This window comes from Myxocyprinus asiaticus, chromosome 8 (assembly GCF_019703515.2).
Source record: "Myxocyprinus asiaticus isolate MX2 ecotype Aquarium Trade chromosome 8, UBuf_Myxa_2, whole genome shotgun sequence".
Classification (NCBI taxonomy): domain Eukaryota; kingdom Metazoa; phylum Chordata; class Actinopteri; order Cypriniformes; family Catostomidae; genus Myxocyprinus; species Myxocyprinus asiaticus.
Genome location: NC_059351.1, coordinates 3382501 through 3399361, shown reverse-complemented (window position 1 = coordinate 3399361; position 16861 = coordinate 3382501). Strand labels below are relative to the sequence as shown.

Here is a 16861-nt window from a genome sequence, read left to right as displayed (position 1 = left end):
AATGATTTGAAGGGAAAGCATCCACCAATAACAGAACTGTGGTGAACAAAGTGCACTAAACATGCTCTGCAGCGACCGCTCACTTCATGACGTGATCATTAAAGACTTTTGGAATTAAAGAGGAATCGTTCACCCAAAAATGAAAATTCTCTCATCATTTACTCACCCTCATGTCATCCCGGATGTGTATGACTTTCTTTCTCCTGCAGAACACAAATGAAGATTTTTAGAAGAATATTTCATCTCTGTAGGTCCATACAATGCAAGTGAATGGTGACCTGATCTCCCAAAATCACATATGAAGAATGTAAGAATGTGTAAGTGAAAGTGGAGATTTTTTTACTATAAATCTCCACTTTCACTTTTTCATTCTTCTTTTGTTTGTTGACAATTCGTATTCTACGTGCATATTGCCATCTACTGGTTGGGGCTGGTCAAAGTTGGAGATTGATCATAAAAAAGGACTTAAATATTGATCTGTTTCTCACCCACACCTATCATTACGCTTCTGAAGACATGGATTTAACCACTGGAGTTGTATGGATTACTTTTATGCTGCCTTTATGTGCTTTTTGGAGCTTCAAAGTTCTGGTCACCATTCACTTGCATTGTATGGACCTACAGAGCTGAGATATTCTTCTAAAAATCTTCATTTGTGTTCTGCTGAAGAAAGAAAGTCATACACATCTGGGATGGCATGAGGGTGAGTAAATGATGGGAGAATTTTCATTTTTGGGTGAACTATCCCTTTAAGTACACAGTCTTGCACCTTTGTCTTTTTGTCTGATTTCCAAATACTTTTATGCGTCAAATGAAAGTTTGTAATGTTGTGATTTACCTCAGAGCTGGCTGGTTTGGTTAGTGGCTTAGAACTCTTTATAAAGGATTTTATGAAATCCCTACATAGGAAATGAATGGGAAAATACTTCCAGAAATAAGAAATAAAAGTTGCAGTGCTGTTGCTGGCTTTTAATTAATACAAAAAGCCACTCAAGTCCATTTCACCATTGTTAAGGGTGAAGCATACGTGATGCGTTACTCTGCTTCACGTAATCCCTAAGAACACCCCTTAGCCCTGGTACATGCAGACACATATGGTTGCATAAGTGCACATCCGATGATTTTTGTATATGTCAGAATCACACAGATGTCTGAGGATGCTTTCTAATATTGCTTATCCTTTGACGAAACCCTCCAAACATCAACCTTGTAAAAAACCTCAAGGCCGTATGACTAAGGCAGATGTTCAAATGCCAAAAAGAAAAAGAAAAAACACGAGTGATGAAATGCGCAGAGAGAGGGGAAAAAGCAAGGCTAGAGGGCAATCCCATGGAGAGCTGTTTCTCTCAAACGAGATGCATGTGAACTGGCCTTGAGTGGTGGAATGGCGGATAAATTGTTTGCCAGGAACGATAAATTTCCCCCTTTGTGCTGTGAAAGCACTGGAGGAGAACAGAGTGGTTAGCATGGATCTATGATTGCCATCCTCCCCCCCCCCCCCCTCCCCATTTTCTCTTCTCTATCTTTTTGTTTTCTCTCATTTATTCTCTTCCTCTCCCTTTCATCCTCTCTTTTCCACTCACACTGCATTTGTCCATCTCTTTCTTGCTGTCTGGTAATGTCCCGTTCATTCCGTCTCCTCCTTAGTGTTGTTCTTCCTGCTGTTCTTCTGTCCTCACTTATTAGGTTTCAAATCTTTGCCTCTGACTCCCAACTTTCTTCCTCTCTATTCTTTCACCATCTCTCTCTGTCTGCTGTAAACCTTCCTGCCTTTGTGTCAATGTGTGTGTGTGTGTGCGAGTTGTTTTGAGTGATTGCTTCAACTCTGAAATTTCATAACTGTGTTTTGATTAATGTCTTGGTTATGATTGCTGTGTGTGTGGGGACACATCAGTGTGAGACAGAATTTGTCACTGCTGAGTTTTTTCAATTAACAAAGGAAGCCACAAAACTAAATAATAAAAAAAGAACCACACTTTATAGTGGTAATACACACACACACACACACACACACACACACACACACACACACACACGCACACACTCTGACTGCACACAAACATTTGAACAAACATATCCGCACAGATGAATTTTTAATTTTATTATAAACATAATTAGCTTGTCGGAAAAAGAAAAAAATGATATATATATATATATATATATGGGAAGTTGACACAATTTGACCCTGTATTGTCACGGTTATGAAATTTACTGACGATAAATTGTCAAAAAAATAACTGCGATTATGGCGATGTCTCTTTGTGTCTTTAAGGGCTTTCACGATTATTGTCATATAAATTGTCATATTTGTTAAGGTGCATGTGTGCGTCATACACCTTAAGAAGTCATTTTTACATATTTAACTTGAAATATATAAATCAAATAATAAAACGGAAATATGATTTCCTTTTAAGGCTTTATAACATTATGAATGACATGAAAATATCAAAATATTTCTCTTTTTGGTCAACTTTAGTTTTGGTCAATTTTACATTTACACTGTTGCTTTTGGAACTCATAAAAAAATATAATTTATTTTGTAAATGTTTTTAATAAATATGATATTATATTATATTACGTTACATTACATTATACTATATTAAGCAATAGTAAAATATTTTGGTCCTAATTTCTTCACTTTCACATTTTTCACACACTTTTCCATGTAGGCTCTTAAATAATAGCAGGTCATAAAAGCAGCATGCATATAATTGGTGTAAAAAATTAAATATGAACACATTTTTGAACATTGAATATGAAGAATTAAATAATTAGCAAAATATTGTTTAAAATCTGAATGCATATTAACAATAAATGAACACATTTTAATATAAAGAATTAAATAATAATTAATACGAATCATTTAATAATGAATTTATATGAAGAATTAAACAATTGGCAAATGCTGTTTTACGGAGTATAGCATGTGACACTGCAGGACATGTCAACTTTCCAAAAGTATTTCATATCAATTATTGTGTCATAAGTGCATGCACTAACCCACTGCGTCATGCCACCCCAATGTCCAACTAACTTAATCACTGCTCTTTTAATTTATAATAATGAATCACTGGTTTGAAGATTGATTATAAATCGGATTAAATAAATCAGGCTCCACTGCGCTCCATGGGCTCACAGATTCAAGCGTGCCCATTCATTCCCAAGCAGCTTGAAGGAAACTGCCTCCTGCCTGCACTCACTCACAGTATAAGAGCTGTTAACAGTATGCTGGAGCGTTCCATAATTAACACGGCAATGGTTTCAAATGTCACGCTTGAATGGTCGCATTGATCCATAATCATAAATATCATCACTCTGGAGAATGAAGCTTTGCCTAGCATGTTCTTTCTGTGTATATGTGAGTGTTTGTGTCAGTCCTGAACTCATTTGACAACTTCTGTCCTCTTTTACAAGATAAAGCATGATTTCCTCTGCATTAGTCAGACAGTATCAGACCCCCTGTGTGGACTGCTCTTATGTTTATTACAGACACGCTTCGTTACATCTGGCTTGAGTACACCTGAAACGTGTATGAGTCCCTGCTGTCTACCTCTAATGTGATAATGTGTTTCGTATGCCATCAGGTCTCACATTTGAAACAATAGAAGATACAGTTTACGTGCACACTGTTCAACACACAAGCACTTTTTTCGCCAGCAGCCTCACGATCGGTACTGTTTACATTTAATGCATATTATTACCATGCAATTCTTATTTAATCATGACAAACTATGCATTAGAATGGTGTAATACTCCAGCTTCAATATTTTTACAAAAGTGTGCACATTTACAAAATATGAATAGATTCTCACGTTTAATTCACACTTCTTTAGAAAAAAAATGTAATTCATGTAAATTTCCAATAAAGTGGAATATTTAATAATAAGAGTAATAATAAACAATACATTAGATCATCCATTTATATTTGCTCTGGCATTGATTCAATGATTGTGATTGTTTACTACAGCAGACGCAATGCATAATAAAACAGTAACACAAATAACACACACACACACACAAAAATTCATACTTCATAATTCTTACTGGAAAAGAATGTATATAAAAAAACGAAAGTAAAAACCTAGTTTAGTTTCTAAAAATGTGTTCACTTACTGTCCAATTTATGGTAAAAAAATAAAACAAAATGTAACTGGATAATACCTGTAATTTTACTGTAAAACTTTTTATTACATTTTTTAACAATAAATATTATATTCAACAAGACAATGCACATACGTTTACATTAAATTAGTAAAAGGTTGTTACCCTAAATCTCTGTGTGACGGATCCCTTTTGATAATATGTAAGTGAAATAGTTATGTTTAATCTTATATTTGTTATCAATTATGTGGTTATAATTCAATTATTTGTTATTAATCAATTACGTGGGTCAAAAAGGGTTCTTTGGTGGTGACTGATGTATACAGTCATCCACATTTGCCAGCAGCCATATCACCCTGTTGCTCAAGAACGGTTGCCCACTGAAGCTAAGCAGGGTTGAGTCAGTACCTGGATGGGAGACCTCATGGGGAAAACTTAGGTTGCTGCTGGAAGAGGTGTTAGTGAAGCCAGCAGGGGGTGCTCACCCTGTGGTCTGTGTGGGTTCTAATGCACTAGTATAGTGAAGGGGGACACTATACTGTAAGAAAGTGCACTGTCCTTTGGATGAGATGTTAATCTGATGGTCCTAACTCTCTGTGGTCATTAAAAATCCCAGGGCATTTCTCATAAAGAGTAGGTGTGTAACCCTGGTGTCCTGGCCAAATTCCCCCATTGGCCCTTATCAATCATGGCCTCCTAATAATCTCCATCCATGAATTGTCTCTATCACTCCACTCTCTCCTCTCCACCAACAGCTGGTGTGTGGTGAGCGTACTGGTGCACTATGGCTGCCCTCGCACTGTCCAGGTGGATGCTGCACACTGATGGTGGTTGAGGAGAGTTCCCAGTTCACCATGTAAAGCGCTTTGAGTGTAGTGTCAGAAAAGTGCTATATAAGTGTAACGTTTCATTCATTTCAGTCACATGCTCGAAGTAGTTTTTTTATAGAACTGCATTTAATTAATATATAACATAATAATGTAACAATCTAAGTATATGACATCTTTTGAATTCAATTCAGAATTTTTTATTTCAAAATCAAACTTAATTTTACTAGCTAAATTTACTTAGTGCCTTTTAGCATTAAAAAAGCTTAGCATTTACTGTAGAAAGACTAGCTACATTGAGCTATCCACAGAAATGAGGAGCCATCCATGGTCTTACCCTTTGCATAAGGGCAAATGCATAAAGTATTTGTGGCATAATATTGATTACCACAAAAATTATTTCGACTTGTCCCTCCTTTTCTTTAAAAAAAGCGAAAATATAGGTTACAATGAAAGTGAATGGGGGCCACTTTTTGGAGGGTTTAAAGGCAGAAATGTGAAGCTTTTCATTTTATTAAAAGTACTTACATTAATTCTTCTGTTAAAACTCTTAACTCTGTTAAAATTAATTGAGCTGTAAAGTTTAAATCGTCATTTTACAGTCGTTTCTGGGTTTAGGGTTTGTTGACATTACATCATCATGGTAATGAAGTTGTAAAATTGGCTATAACTTTACACAGATGCGGTTAGTAAGTGATTTTATCACACTAACATCATGTTAACATGCATATTGTTCATGTCTTGTGGCTAAACGTTTGAAACAGTGAGTATTTTATCGTTCAAAAATTGGCCCCCATTCACTTCCATTGTAAGTGTCTCACTGCCACCTCGATTTTTGCTTCTTTTTTTTTTTAAAGAAAAGGCAAGGAGGGGCAAGTCAAAGTAATATCTGTGGTAATCAGTATTATGCCACAAATGCTGTCGATTGACCTTAACTTGTATTGAACCCGGAATATTCCTTTAAGAGTCTGATGAAAAGAAAAGAGTATCTTTTACGGAGTAGAAAACAAATATTTTCACTAGCAAAGTCCCAACTTAGTAAAGAGTTCTTTTCATGGAAACAGTCAGAATATTATAACTAATCTTGCTGAATTTATTTAGAACAAATATGTAGGAAAATATTTATTTAGCTGGAAATAATTTATGAAAAATAGTAGCATAACCAATCTAGAAACTTGCCACAGCTGTGATAAAGTCTAATAGAGTCCATCTAAAATATTAGCATATTTAATATGATTTTTTTTTCTTAAAAATACCACAGTTACTGTTACAGCTGTACAACTGTGATACATTTTCACTCAAACACTCTCACGAAAACCAGGCGTCAGTCGTGCTGCACAACACGCATCTCAGATTATAACCATATTTAGTGAGTATAAAAAAAAACATTTCAGTGCAGGAAAAACCTTGTAACAAGGGTGTTTCACATTACATTTAATGCTATTTAGTTAATGTTCATTGCATTATTTTAGTCCCTATGTGGTTATCTGTGTGCACTACACATGTTTAATAGCCAAGGTTCATGGAAAGGCCAGATTTTATGATTTTTCTTTTATATATATATATATATATATATATATATATATATATATATATATATATATATATATCCCGTGGACATTTTGAAGTCTCATGCAAGTAGCTGTCATTTATTACAGTATGTGATATTATTTTTCTGCTGTGATATTATTGTTGTTTTCCAAATAGTCACATTACTTTAAAGAAAACACGCATTTTGGTAAAGGCTGGTAATGTTCTTATCCAATCACAAACAAGCTTTAGGGATTTCCTGCCTGTGCACAGAAACATTCTGGTTTCATATTCAGTAAATGGCTTTATCCATCTGTTGTTTAACTTGCTCTGTCTCCTAGTGACAGGAGAAATCAGAACGAGCAGCAAGACGCAGGCATTAACACAAGGGTGAAATCTGATTAGATCAATGAAATATGCGCACACTATGGTTTTGTGTGTGTGTGTGTGTGTGTGTGTGTGTGTGTGTGTGTGGACTCACGGATGTTGTCGGTGCTCTCTTGTATGGTGTCTGTTTTGAGAAGGTTGTCAGCGAGCATGAAGGCTCCTGTCTCCACTGTGTCTAGCAGCATTGTTGCACACCGCAGCTGCTCGGCCACGGACAGTTCTCTCCACGCCGCCTGAGATCGCAACTGCAGCAGGTTATTCACCGTCTCTACCATTGCCTGCAGATGGAGAGAGAGAAGAAGAGAGGAGATGAGGGTAGACATCTCAACACACACACACACACACACACACGCACATGTTGGTGCAGCTATCATTATGAGGACTCTCCATAGACATAATGATTTTTATACTGTACGAACTATAGATTCTATCCCCTAACCCTAACCCTACCCCTAAACCTAACCCTCACAAAAAACTTTCTGCATTTTTACATTTTCAATAAAACATCGTTTAGTATGTTTTTAAAGTGATTTGAATTATGGGGACACTAGAAATGTCCTCATAAACCACATTTATAGCATAATACCCTTGTAATTACCAGTTAATAACCTAAAAAAAAGTCCTCGTAAACCACTTAAACCTGCCCACCCACACACACACACACAAACACACACTCACTCACACATACTCACACACTCACACACACACACACACACACACACACACACACAAACACACACACACACACACTCACTCACACACACACAAACACACACACACTCACTCACACACACGCACTCACACATAAACACACACACAAACACACACACACTCACTCACACACACACACACACACACATACACACACACACACACATACACACACACACACACGTTGATGCAGCTATCATTATGAGGACTCTTCATAGACATAATGATTTTTATACTGTACAAACTATAGATTCTATCCCCTAACCCTAACCCTACCCCTAAACCTAACCCTCACAAAAAACTTTCTGCATTTTTACATTTTCAATAAAACATCGTTTAGTATGTTTTATAAGTGATTTGAATTATGGGGACACTAGAAATGTCCTCATAAACCACATTTATAGCATAATACCCTTGTAATTACTAGTTTGTAACCTAAAAAAAAAAGTCCTCGTAAACCACTTAAACCTGCCCACACACACACGCACACACACTCACTCACACACACAAACACACACACACACAAACACACACATATACACACACACACAAACACTCACTCTCACACACACACACACATAAACACACACACACACAAACACACACACTCTCACTCACACACACACTCACTCACACACACACACACACACACACACACACAAACACACAAACACTCACACACACACACACACACACACACACACACACACACACATACATACACACACACACACACACACACACACACACACACACACACATCCTGACATCTGAACTTCACAATAAGGACATATTTCCCAAAGTGGCCACCTCTCCCATAAACCATTTCTCTTCCAATTCCACACAAACACACAGCTGAAGAGTCAGTCTCAGTGCTGGAATATAAACCTGTCACACTGAAGAAAGATCCGCAGGGAGCTTGAAACACTGTGAAAATGAAAGTAGCTGTCATCACACACACACACACACACACACTCACACACACACTCACACACACTCACACACACACACATACAGGTTCTCACAAGGCAAGTGGTAATTTATGTGTCTATAAGACCACTATATAGGAAAATGAAATGTTTCTGCAGTGCAGCGGAAACTAATATAAGGGTATTTAAAAAAACGGGTGTGATATTAAGATAGGCTTTTAAATTTGGCTGTGAATATTATCACTGGATTTTTATCCACAAATGAAGGTTTTAGGCTTGTAAGGTGGCAGGTTGTTGACTATAAAAGACTATATCGTGTAGGGCTGTCACGATTATGAAATTTGGCTGACGATTAATTGTCAAACAAATAATTGCAATTATGACAATTAATTGTCTCTTTAAGGGCTTTCACGATTAATTGTCATATAAATTGTCATATTTTTTAAGGTGTGCTTTTTTTCTGCATGTGTGCTTCATACACCTTAAGAAGTCATTTTTACATATTTAATAATCACTACAGGTCTAATATCGTGGCCTATTACAATTCTGCTTTTCATTTGAAAAAGTGCAGCAAACTGTACCATAAACATACTGACTCCATTGATATTCACATAGCGGGCCAAATGTACAGGTATTTGTCACTTCCACAAAGTTGCGGAGTGTGAAAAATTCTGGGTCAAATCCCTTTGATCTAAAATAGATTAGGTCTCTATAGAGCAGGGGTCGGGAACTTTTTTCAATAAGGAGCCAATTTGTATTTATTTTTGGTTGATGCATTTTTTTTTTTTTTTTTTTTTTTGAAAGAGCCATAGCAAAAACTAATATTTTACTATTTTCAAAAAACAAAGTTTTCAATAAAATAAAATGTTTATTATGCCCATAGACTTCTCAAAAACATAAAAACAAACAAATATGCAACGATTAAAAGTAACAAGTTGCAATATGGAATTGGGGACACGTGTTTGTGCAGGTCTCCATAAAATTACTTCATTTTTCATTTGTTCATGAAAAATGTCACTTCCCTATAGGGCTGGGCGATATGTAAAAAATATTTTAACGATAATCACCTTAAAAAATATTGCGATATCCTATCATATTGTCGTCAACACCCCTGCCGATGGTCAGTTAATGTTTTTGCTTTATTGATTTTCTTTTAAAAATGCAATTAGTTTATTAAAAACACGAAAAACTTAAAAGACATTTCTAAATTAAAATAGCATTTTAAATTAAACGAAAAAAGCAATTAAAATAACGAAGTGATCAAAAAATCTTATATAACCACCTCCCCAAATCCAAACATTTACCGTCTCCAACGGCCCTATTTGCATCACGCAAGCATCCATCAACAACAACAGATGAAAAATTACTAATAGCCTACAGATTATGAACTAAAGACAATTATCAATTTAAAGATAATAATCTTCATAATCAATAAGCCTATTAAATTCCCTTGTGTTCCCAAAATAATGCTGCCACATGTGTGTACTTATCGAATGTGTTTGCATTGCATTTTAGTAAGGAATAAAATAGAACTAAATTTTAGGTTCAAAGTGTCTCGTATTTAATCACTTTCATCTTTGTTCCTTTAATACAAAGATATATATTACTGAACCTGCAGAGCTGCGTTCACAATGCATAAGAGCGAACTGCTCCGTGGAAATAAAGCGAACTAAACTCACAGCACCTCCTGAGATAATCAGAGATCATTTGCAGCATTCTCATAGACGACATTATTCTTGCAAACCAAGGGCGTGGCAGGAAATTACTTAAAAAAAAATCTCCAACTTTTCCAGAAACGTTGAAAGGTGGCGCATTCAAACAGTTCTTTCACACATTCAGAAATCAGAATGTATGCATTTTTGTAACTATTTTATAAATATATATATTTGAAGTCAAAAAATAATCTCCAATATTCTGGGTGGGCCTGGGTCTAATTTGGGTGGGCATTGGCTGACCCCTGTCCACCCTTGGCTACGCCACTGTTGCAAACAGTTTTCAGATGAATGAAACAGAGAAAAAGGAGTGATAACTCTTTACATGTGCTTGTTCCACAAGACAGGGTCCCGCTGCACGCCTCTGAACAAACAGCGAATCAGACACGAGCAATGACGGCTTTTATTTAGTCTGTTTTTATATAATAAAACATAATGAAGTTTCTTCAAGCATGTGTCTTGTGTCTAACATCATGTGTCACTCCAAGACGTCTTACAGGTCACCCTTCACAGTGGCTGGTACATCGGCAAAATTACCCCCCATTGCGCATGAAACATCTGCATTTGGCGGGTTTTAATTTCAAACCTTGTTCACGCCACTTGATTTTTTACAAAGAGCCACTTGTGGCTTGCGAGTGATAGGTTCCCGACCCCTGCTATATAGGTTCACAACCTTGCATTATTATAACAACTATAACGGCACATACTGTATAAAGTGTATAATATAATGTGTACTGAAGAGATGTGTAATTAACTTCTCTCACTATAGTGCACTCATCCGTAGGGATGGACAGAGGGATGTTTTGTCATTTGTCTTTTAGGTTGCTGTGGGCAAATCTAGCCATTGGATTGAATCATTCTGCCCCAGTTACAGTAGAGCAGTGTGTGTGTGTGTGTGTGTGTGTGTGTGTGTGTGTGTGTGTGTGTGTGTGTGTGTGTGTTTAAGGCGGGATGAGTATATTCAGTTTGACACCACTAAAGTAATGACCCTTTTATGAGAGAGAAAGAGGAGACTGAGATGAGACATGACTGCAATAAAAGGTAAGAAAGCAGAGAGAGAGAGTTATATTTACTTCCTCACAAAACTGCTTATGAAATTTTCTGACAGAGTGTGTCAAGAGGTCAAGGGAAAGTGTGTGTCTTGGAGTGTGTGTATTTGTACACTTGGGGGCTCACACTGCAGACTGAGATAAGAGATTTTTTTTAAACTCTTCTTAAATTCTATTTTCGCTCTCACACACACAGACAGACAGACAGATAGACAGTGGTGCTGCTTTCCACAGACTTGGTAAATGGAGCAGAACTGAAATGCTTTGAAGCCGAGGAGCTAATCCAGCATAAAGACACAAACACACACTCTTTTTTTAGATGACCAATGAGAATCAAGACTGGGCGATATATCGAATATTCACAACATAAAACCGATTCATTTTCTGAAGATACAGTATAAAAAGCATCATTGTGAATATTGTGATGGTTGCACATTTTTATTTGGCCATTAAGTTTCCAAAGACTGTGTGCCATTACACTTGTTTTTCGATCTCTCCGTCACGTGACATGTATGAAAGCATTAAGACAGATGTTTAAATACCGTCTTTATCCTTTACCAGGAAAATGGCATTAGAGTGGGTAAATCTGATTCATTTCCGTGAATCAGTTCAATGAATCGATTTAATGACATCACTCAAAAATGTTCACTCAAATATTCTCTTTTATTAAATAAAATATAAATGTAAATGTATATTATGTGTATACACTGTACATGTGTAAATGTTTTTAGTCAAAAATATCTGTATTTAAATATTGCTGTTCATCACTCTATATTGATATACTGGTGCATATACTGTAAGTATGAGAATGACTAAATATTATTTCTCTTAGTGTTCATTTAGTGGAAAATAGTGTGCAAACATGCACTGATTATTTTGTAAAGAGCTTTTTACTAGGGCTGTCAATAGATTAACATTTTCAATCAATTTAATCAAAATTTTGCTGAGAAATATCCCCCCCAAGAAATTATTCAATATCTAATGATTAATGATAAATAACCATTTTTAAATAATAATAAATATAATATGTAATTAATATAATAATTCTGATAATTAAAATACATTACATCATTGTGGCAGACTAGTACAGAATTGAACAGGCAATACAAAAAGTGGCTTTCCAAGGCAATATATTGTTTAATTTCAAACCATTGATCCATAACATTGCCTACAGTCTACAGAAATCCATTTTGCAGTAAAATGCATTAATCTGTCTGTGGTAGACTTATTATAAGGCTTTTCTTAGAATGCGTCTATGCACACGTGCATCCAAAGGATGCTTTGGAGCGTCTCACTTTGGTTGCGTCACATCATTTACAGCATTCTAGGCCACTGTGTCAAGTGAAAAACACATCTTGCAACATCTGCATTCTGAGTCGCACTCATCCTGCTGTGTTTGAACGCAAGAATGCGTCTTCACATTGTGCTGTCTCCTGTCAGCACATATGTGGGGTTTGTTGCCTGTACAGGATTTGTGCTTACCGCCCCCTGCAGAAAATATGAAGGGGGCGGTAATCATAAGGGGCCTGGGTAGCTCAGTGGTAAAATACGCTGGCTACCACCCCTGGAGTTCGCTAGTTCGCTAGTTCGAATCCCAGGGTGTGCTGAGTGACTCCAGCCAGGTCTCCTAAGCAACCAAATTGGCCCGGTTACTAGGGAGGGTAGAGTCACATGGGGTAACCTCCTCATGGTTGCTATAATGTGGTTTGTTCTCGGTGGGGCGCATGGTGAATTGAGCGCGGATGCCGCGGTGGATGGCGTGAAGCCTCTACACATGCTATGTCTCCGTGGCGACGTGCTCAACAAGCCACGTGATAAGATGCGCAGGTTGACTGTCTCAGACACGGAGGCAACTGGGATTCCACCAGGACTTAGAGTGCATTGGGAATTGGGCATTCCAAATTGGGAGAAAAAGGGGAACCCCCCCTCCCCAAAAAAAAAAAAAAAATTCTTTCATCATTTACTCACCCCCATGCCATCCCAGATGTGTATGACTCTCTTTCGTCTGTTGAACACATATAAAGATTTTTAGAAGAATATTTCAGCTCTGTAGGTCCTAACAATGTAAGTGAATGAGTGCCAACATTTTGAAGCTCCAAAATCCACATACGGGCAGCATAAAAGTAATCCATAAAACTCCAGTGGTTAAATCCATGTCTTCTGAAGCGATATGATAGGTGTGGGTGAGAAACAGATCAATATTTAAGTCCTTTTTCCTTCACTTTCACTTCTCCCTTCTTGTGTTTTTGGTGATTCACACAGTTTGTGCATATCGCCCCCTACTGGGCAGGGAGGAGAATTTATGAAAAAAAGAACATAAATATTGATCTGTTTCTCACCCACACCTATCATATCATGTCTGAAGACATGGATTTAACCACTGGAGTCTTATGGATTACTTTTATGCTGCCTTTATGTGATTTTTGGAGCTTCAAAATTTTGGTACCCATTCACTTGCATTGTATGGACCTACAGAGCTGAAATATTCTTCTAAAAATCTTCATTTGTGTTCTGCAGAAGAAAGAAAGTCATACACATCTGGGATGCCAGGAGGGTGAGTAAATGATGAGAGAATTTTTGGGTGAACGATCCCTTTAAATTGCTCTTATGACAAGAGCCTTATTTTGCTCTGGGGCATGATTAATTCTGTACTTTTTTTAACGAATAATATTTATATAATTAATCGCACTGAATTAATGGGTTGAATTGACAGCCCTAATTTTTACTGTATTTATTTCTTGCATTACATATTTTGAATGCAATTGGCTGTTAGGTTGAAATGATTGTTTCTCTTATAAACACCCCCCCCCCCCCCCCTTATGCTTAACGACAGCACTGGGAGGTTTTTGAACAGTTGTCTCAGAATGCCCTGTCTCAATCAGCAGGATCAGATGATGTTCTGATTGGCTCATTCTTTCTCAACAGATTGTTTAAACCAGACAACAGAATATTGGAATACCATTTAGACCTCCATTAATTCATGGGGTAAAAATCTGTATAAATCTGTCATGTATTGGCAGGGTTGACTGAGCGGTCTGGCTCAGTATAAGATATGCATCAGTCATTTTCAACCTCTAAATCAGTTCTTCTCATGCTTTTGCTTTCACTCAGTCTACTGAGCTTTTCTTGGGCTTATCTACATTATTCTGTGCTTTTTTAACAAGTCTGTGTGTGTGTGTTTATCAGTTGCCTGATGTGACATTGCTGACCAGTGCTGACATCACCACTGCTTTCTCAGGAGAAAAAATTGCTCTGCTTTTATAAATGCAAAAAATGCAGCCCACGGGCACAAGCACAGACGCGCAAACACACACAAACAGCCAAAATGATACATATGATATGACAGATAAAGCTCCACCCAAGTATAAAGAAACACTTCTGTTGAAAACTTTAGCCATGTACGTAGATATCATGAGGTGATAAAAGAGCACGAATAAAAAAATCACAGACAATTGCTCTGTTCCAAAACATTGTGAGCTGCCCACGTAGGCTGCATTTCAAGGCATCATAGGCGAGCTCCTGACATGAAGGCTGCTCCAAGAGATAGGCATCTTAATTAAGCTGTGTCCTAAGAAACCGTACCAAATTATAGAGCAGAATCACATGTATCCTTCACGACGAAGGCAATCCCAGAATGCAAGCAAGATCAGTGAAAAAAAAAAAAAGAGAAAAACTTCATTTAATAGCGATTAAACGTCTAATAACGTTAGCGTAAGTGAACAGAGCTGTTTATAACGTCTCATAACACACTCATTTATATGGTTTCTTTTCTATCGCTTTTACTATGACTTGAATCAACACATAAATGAATTAACGTTCAGTTATTAGCTTTAATTTATCTTGGAGTGAATGTAGGTGTCGTTGCAGATGTTATATGTTCATTTGAGAATGAGGGCGGACACAGTTTAATCCAGAACATGCTCTTCTCCAGATCTATTTAAAAATTATTTTACAGGTAACTTGTGTCACTATTACAAATGACCCGGCAACATTGTGTTTTAAAGTTTTTGGATCATTTTGATAAAATCCTGCTTAAAAGTACTCCAACACACATTACTCCCATAGGCTGTCATTGGAAAATAGCAAACGTGTTTCAGAGTAATGGCGGCCCGGCAACAGTTGCTTACACAGGATAGGTCAGAAACGCTTTTAAGGCGGGGCTTAGCGAAGGGTCAATTAAAAAAGACTTTTTTATTCATCGTCAGTGTTGGGTAGATAACTTCTGAAATGTAATTTGCTTCTGATTACAAATTACACAACGTAACATTTCACATAACGTAATCTTTTAAAGTACACTTCCTTTTGGATTTTTTTTTGCATGTTATGATGAACATTGAACATTAGATAGCGTGACCTTTGGGCTCCTCTTTTAAAGTCAAGCCTGATAAATGTTGCAATCCATACAGTATGTAATCATACATATATAATCCATTAAACGTACCTGTAATCTGATTATGACAGTACTTGATTTTTGTGGCTCAAACATGATGTTACCGCACAGTGAGTGCTCTACCTAGTGCTGCAATAGGGGCCGTTCACACAGGATGCTACACAGAGTGCAACAGAATGGAACAGAACTCCTTGTGCAACTTGACAGTGTTTTAAAAACAATGCTCAAGGTGTAAGACGTTGACAAAAGGGTAAAACACAATGGCCAAAGACTTCCTCTGACACGTTTACATAGATCAGCATTTAAAAAATTACGCAGATGGAATACAAGAACACATCGACGTCGTTCAGCATTGCAATGCTGCATGAAAGTAAAGAAATTACGACTAAATTAAAGGAATGTTCTGGGTTCAATATAAGTTAAGCTCAATCGGCAGCATTTGTGGCATAATACTGATTTGACTACCACAAAAATGTAAGACTTGTTCCCCCTTTTCTTTAAAGAAAAAGCAAAAATTGAGGTTCGAGTGAGGCACTTCCAATGGAAGTTAATGTTTTCAATTTTTTAATGTTAAAATACTCACTGTTTCAAAAGTATAGCCACAAGACATAAAGGATATGCATGTTAATATGATTTTTATGCGATAAAATCACGTACTTTTCTGTGTAAAGTTATAGCAAATTTTACAACTTTGTTACCATAATGATGTAATATCAACAAACCCTAAAACGACTGTAAAAAATACAATTTAAACAACTTTACAGGTCAAATAATACATAAGTTATAACAGAAGAATTAATGAAAGTGCTTTTATAAAATTATAAGCTTCACATTTCTGTTTAAACCCTCCAAAAATTGACCACATTGACTTCCATTGTAAGTGCCTCACTGTAACATCCATTTTTGCTTTTTTTAAAGAAAAGAAGAGACGAGTCGAAATTTATTATTGTGGTAATCACGACTGAGCTTAACTTGCATTGAACCCGGAACATTCCTTTAAGAATAACAAATTAATATTCTACAATTTAAAACAAAAACAATAACAATAGTATCTTTATGAAACTGTAAAAATGAATACAACATCAGAATAGCTACTTCATTCAACCTGTTATTCAAACAAAATGAGCGGTACTGTAACACTTGTATCACCGTAAGACATTATTAAGGTATCGTGACAACCCTGGTAAGAAGTGAAGCAGCTCAGTAGATTTTGGAACAGAGCTAT

At 36.7% G+C, this 16861-nt stretch overlaps 1 protein-coding gene across 1 annotated transcript in view; it reads right to left on the bottom strand.

Annotated features, from left to right (window-relative positions):
* The window catches only part of LOC127444944 (adhesion G protein-coupled receptor L3-like), a 163162-nt gene that overhangs the window by 43732 nt on the left and 102569 nt on the right, over positions 1 to 16861 (bottom strand). The window contains exon 11 of the mRNA XM_051704623.1: positions 6940 to 7123. Coding sequence (XP_051560583.1) covers positions 6940 to 7123 — 184 coding nt within the window. The remainder of the gene's footprint in view (positions 1 to 6939; positions 7124 to 16861) is intronic.